This window comes from Microtus ochrogaster, chromosome 2 (genome assembly GCF_000317375.1).
Source record: "Microtus ochrogaster isolate Prairie Vole_2 chromosome 2, MicOch1.0, whole genome shotgun sequence".
NCBI lineage: Eukaryota > Metazoa > Chordata > Mammalia > Rodentia > Cricetidae > Microtus > Microtus ochrogaster.
Genome location: NC_022010.1, coordinates 4,041,071 through 4,046,699, shown reverse-complemented (window position 1 = coordinate 4,046,699; position 5,629 = coordinate 4,041,071). Strand labels below are relative to the sequence as shown.

The 5,629-nt window shown below is 53.9% G+C and overlaps 1 protein-coding gene across 2 annotated transcripts in view; it reads left to right on the top strand.

Annotated features, from left to right (window-relative positions):
• The first annotated feature begins 3,299 nt into the window (after positions 1-3,299).
• The window catches only part of Foxn4 (forkhead box N4), a 16,509-nt gene continuing 14,179 nt past the window's right edge, over positions 3,300-5,629 (top strand). For both annotated transcript variants that reach the window (XM_005344258.1, XM_026783368.1), the window contains exon 1: positions 3,300-3,385. In XM_005344258.1, the coding sequence (XP_005344315.1) occupies positions 3,300-3,385 (86 nt within the window). The remainder of the gene's footprint in view (positions 3,386-5,629) is intronic.

Here is a 5,629-nt window from a genome sequence, read left to right as displayed (position 1 = left end):
GAGGCTGCTGAAGAGTTTGTTTCCACTGAGAAATTTCTTATGTCACCTATGTAGTTTTTGTTCCTAACAGTGGACAAAGTCAGAAAAAAAATATACCCCTGGCTCTCAAGTGCCACCCTGTGCATGACACAGTTAGGGGCTATAACCCTGGGCAGTTTTGGATGAAGAAAGAGGTTAGTAATTTCCCTCACAGATACACCCGGAAGTTCACTAGGTTGAACAGTGTGGAAGGCTCCCAGGTGGGTGGCTCCTGGGTGGGATGAGAGAGAAGTGGTCCTGATGCTGCAGATCATCTGTCTTTGCTGTCACTGTGTCCTTCTCACCAAAGATCACAACGCTTAGCAATGGGAAAGCCAAGATTTATGGGAAAAGGAGAGCTGTTCACGACCTGTAAAGAAACTGAGCCTCTCAATCAAAGAAAGCCTGCTTAGCTCTTGCCAGTGAGTTAGCATTGTCAGTTGTGCAGTGAGAACCCTGCCTAAACCCATTTCTTAGGATAAATGAATGTTCCCAGCTACCGCTGACCTGACTATGAGCAGCTCAGTCAACAGCAGCAACAGCAGGGCAAATGCTTTCTTCTGACCATAAGCACCCTCAGTCTCTTCAGAGCTAACCACCAAGACAGAAGACACACAGTCCCAGATATGAACAAACCCTGCTCCTCCCCACTTCAAGACTTCCTTCTCTAGGGAGATGTCTGCTGACTCGGGTTTCTGTGAGGCCTTATGGGGCTCTTGCTATTGAACAATCTTAAGTGTCCCAGCAAAATCAGACTCAGTCTGAGGCTGGGGTCCCCACCCCTGCCCAGGTAAACTGCATCCTTTTTCATTTAACCAAGAAAGGCAGACTAGGGCTGGTCACCCTTGGCTCAAGATGTCACTACCCTAGTCTAAGTATCCTTGATTTCAGAATGGGCCCTGACACGTTAAAGAATAATTGTCCCCAGCTCATCCCTCCAAGGTGCCAATGCCACCAGGTGATTGAGAGTGGAGAGATGCCATAAAGGGAGGAAATACGTTAGTTTAATAAAGTGTTTTCTGGATCATCCTAGCAGTGGCACCTGGGTGGCATTGTTTTACCAACTGATCCCCAATCAAAGAACTCAAAGTTTCTATTCTTTAGTTTAAAATGATGACAGTTTCCAGCCAAAACTTAAGCAGAGAAGCCAGAGCTTCAAAGACAGTGTTCTTTCTCCCTCCTCCCCTCCCCTCTCTTCCTCCTCCCCCTTTTCTCCCTCTCCCCCTCCCTCCCCCTTTTCTTTCCATCCCCGCCTTCTTTTCCACAGCAATGTACAGGTTTTGTTGTTAATGGCCACACTAGCCCTCAGAACATGGAACTTTTATCCCAGCCACACTAAGGAGCCATAGCCCACCTTAACGGAAAGCAGGGTTACCCCAGAGGGAAGTTAAGGTACCCACAAACGCTTGGGATGCAGACAGGCAAACAGGTGAATTAGTAGTGGGCCCTCTGGGGAAGTCCAAAGCAACACAGACCACGTATATGGTTCTGACCGCCTTTGTAACCAGCCCAAGTCCAGATTTTAAACACAGGCCAGTTGGAAAGAGAAGAAAACACAAGTTTCCCAACCACAGCTTGGATCCACATCTGGAAACTCGGTGAACACAAGTCCAAGTCAACGTATTTTCTGGGCAGGGAAGGAAAAATAGAGGGCACCCAAGTGCCACAAAAAAGCTGTGACCAGGATGTTAAGGACATAACCACCAGGGTGTCAGTGGGTAGGGGCACGGACAGGATAGGACCGAAACCCCCGACACTCAGCCCTAGAAGATGGGGCTCTACCTGGAATTTAAGGGCTCCTGGGTTACAGTGCGGAACACCCAACATGGGACAGGCAGGGCTGGCGGGGGAGGGGGCGCAGGGTATGGCTGTCCCATGGGTACCAGGTGACACCTGAGCCCATGCAAGGGGGTGCAGCGAAGAGGGCATCCCCAGACGGAGAGAAGAGAGCCCTGTAGCCTTTGACTTCCCGACCGACACTCCACAGGGGTGTGGAGCTGCAGGGGCCCTGTCCGGAGACTGTCTGCACTGCCGCTGGCGCCACCTTTCCCGCGACGGGAGTGGGGTGGAGCCCAGAGCAACGCGGGAGCCCCGGCGGGCCACTGTCCCCAACGGCCCGGGCCCTGTAGCGGTTCCCTGCTTGGCGCGGGCTCAACTTTCTCCGAGCCACAGGTGGCCCCAGAACATTCCCGAGGGTGTGTGTGGGGGAACAAGTTCAGTGCGCGCCTCTCTCTCCTCCTCTGCCCGCCAGGTCCCCTGTTCGCAGCATCTGCATCTCAGCCCTGCCCATCATCCCGCACGCATGCTCGCAAAGTTAAAGAGGGGTATGTATATGTGTTCCCCCCCGCCTCCGCCCCCGCCGTAACCGCCCCACCCCAGGAGGCCCGGGAGCCCCGGGGCGCACGAGGCTAAGCTGCTGGGACTCACCAGCTGAGATCCCCTTGACCCTGCCCTGTAACTGACCCCTGGAGAAAAGGAGGTGAAAGAAAACAGCCCCCCCACCCCACCCCACCCCAACCTCCGGCACGCTACCGCGCATGCTCAGAGTTGGACAGCTCCAGAGAGGGAAATTTAAAAACGGTTAGAGCTGCGACGGCAGCCAAATTGCGGACAGCGAGGGGCGAACGCAAGGGAGTCCCCACCCTGTCGCAGCGCCGCCCCCAGCACTCCCAGGACCCGCTCCAGGTACCACGGTGCAGCCCGTGCTGCGCGCCCCGTCCGATCAACGGGGGCCCTAGCAGGACTGGAAGCTTCCCACGCCTGCTTCGTTCAGGCCTGGCTTGGAGGACTAAGGGGTACCCCGGGAATCTTAGTGAATGCCATGTTTGTGGGTGGCCGGCTGGATAACGTGGTGCGTGGTGTGGTGCGTGGACTGGTTTCCCAGCACGCGTGTCTGGAGTCTAGTCCACGATTGGAGCCCCGCTGGTGGTTCTCCGGGCCCGTCAAGTCCCACTTTGCTGATGAGCGTGCATTTTTAAGCTGATCATAGCTCAATAGCGGTGGAGATGGGGTTCAGAAGCAAACAGAGTTCGGGTTTCGATTTTGTCAGCGCTTTCCAAAGCTTGACGTTTCCATTTAGGGACTCCTCCTCCCCCTCGAATCTGAAAGAAGTTGGAATTTCACCCATTCTCTTCACTTGGCTTTTAAACTCCTATAAGATTTTCCTGGGATTTGTGAGTCGCTTCTGACTCTGGGGAACTGTGGGTCTCAGCCTGCCTACATCAGAGCTAATGGAAACTTTGTGTGTTGTGTGTGTGTGTGTGTTTTCCCCCTCTAAGGAGATGATAGAGAGTGACATTCCTCCCAAAGCGTCAGGAATGATCAGAAGTTCGGGGCTCAGCCACCACCGTTCTGCGCAGGAATACAGGTGAGCTGCAGCGTCTGTGTGGTTGCTGAGGCGCCTGCTGCCTGGATGCTAGGAAGTCTTCATTCACTTCAGAGAGCCTCTCTGCAGTTGTGGGTCCCCTCTAAGGGGAAGTCTCGCCTGGGCTAGACCGTGGGCAGCCTGGTGACAGCAGCAGCTTCCCACCCAGTGACCCCAGCAGGGTGTCTAGGAAATGTACCCTCCAAAGTGTCCTGGGAAAACTGGCTTCCACCCTCCGTGGGTGTTAGGAGGTTGTAGGTCAGAACTCATGAGTTCTTAACCAGCCTGTGTGATTTTTAGCAAGCCCAGTGCCCCTCTGTTTTCTCCTCCTGTAAAGAAATGGCGCTGTTGAGGTAGATGAGCACAGGATCTCTTTTGAGCTCTGGAAGTGAAGCCCGAGTAAGGTTTTCAAACAGAACCAAAGTTCAGGTGAGGGTGGGGGAGCCTTAATGGGCCTTGTCCCTTTGTGGGAAAGGCATCGGAGGTTCAGTCAAAAACCAAACCAAAACAAAACCTCCTTTACTGATGAGAGAACTGATGCCCAGAGAGGAGCTCAGTAAGTGTGTACAGCCATTGGGAGGGAGGGAGGGAGGGAGGGAGGGAGGAGGAGAAGGAATGGCCAAGGTCCTCTGTGAGCTTCTCTTCCCTGAGATGGAGTAGCCTGACCTGGTTCCCAGGGTGCCTTGGTGGAGGAGTGGGGCCAGGATGAGGGCTGCCCTGGGAGGACGGGCTGTCACCTCAGATCAACCCTGTTTACCCAGGGGCTGTGTGGCCCTGGGGTCACTATGGCACCAGCAGGCCTGTTGAGGCAACAAGTAGCCTCCAATTAGAAGGCTACTTCTGGATACAAAAGAGGCCAAAGATTCAAACGGGTGCGTTTATCTGTGTGGTGTATGCGTGCGTGTGTGCGTGTGTGTGCATGCGTGTGTGTGTGTGTGTGTGTGTGCAAAGCACCTGGCCCAGGTGCAAAGGCAGTTCCTGTACGCACCATTCCCAGCCTCTGCTGAGCCCTCCACTCAGGAGAGGAAACTGAGTCACACAGCCTATGTCACTGGCTTCCTACTTGGTATTAGAGGTAAATAATCATGGGGGGGGGTGTGAGCATCTTTGGCTTGGGTAAACCCAGCTTCTCTGGCACTTTCTAAACCTCAGTTTCTTCTTCTGTAAAATGACAATAAATGGCACCCACAGCATGGGGTTACTATAGCAACCGACCAGTCATCTCTGGCTTGGCCACTTGCCAATGGTATGATGCTTTTGGGTCACATCACCTTTGAGCCCTCATTGGCTTAATACAATGGGCAGTAAAACTACTAAAAAGTTAACAGACACCCGCAGGCCTGGCACATACTCGGACAGGTCCACCACTGCCCTCCAAGGGGGAAAACCTGCAAGCCTAGTTCTCCCCAGGGCTAGATGGAAGAGCTCAAAGGCATGGACTCTGATTCCCGCTGCATAGAGTCCAGAAAGGTCAGGAAAGGGGGTAGGACGGAGACTGTTAGTCAGGCACATGCCAGTCCCTGGGCCTGCTGCTGCTGAATCCCATGTCTTAGATCCTTGTCTTTAAAGTGAGCGGGACTGGGTGTCAGTGAGAAGGCTCAGTAGATAAAGGCGCTCGTGGTTCAAGCTAGTGAACCAAGTTCCAAGGAAGCCATGGAAGAGGTGGGAAGAGATAGCTGACTCCACAGAATGGTCCTCCGATCCCCACGCACGTTCCCCCAAATAATAAAAAAATTAAAATTAGGCTGCCACAAAGATTAACAACAAAGCTTGCAGAGCTGGGCTGTTTAACTAGTTGTTACTGCTGCTTCCGACATGGCCACACTGGACTGTGTGGGCTTCAGAACCACAGAGGGCCTGTGGGGAGTGTGGAGATTGAATCTCTGAATTGGGACACACACGTGTCACCTAACAGAGGCTCCCCTGAGGCTCAGGATACACATCCAGGCCAGTGCAACCCAAAAACTGCCTACAGCCCTGTGCACTGGCCTATTCTAAAGCCAGAAGACAGAGCGCTCCCACAGAGGGGCTGGCAGGTGTGACCTGCTCACTGACCAGCTGGCAGCAGGGACTAGAAGCAGGTCAGTTCCAGTTCTGTCAGCTCTGAATTCAGAGGTTCCAGCACAGCCTTCCCACCTGCAGCCACGCACTCCCTTCCCACCTGCAGCCACGCACACCCTTCCCACCTGCAGACGTGCACACCCTTCCCACCTGCAGACGTGCACACCCTTCCCACCTGCAGATGTG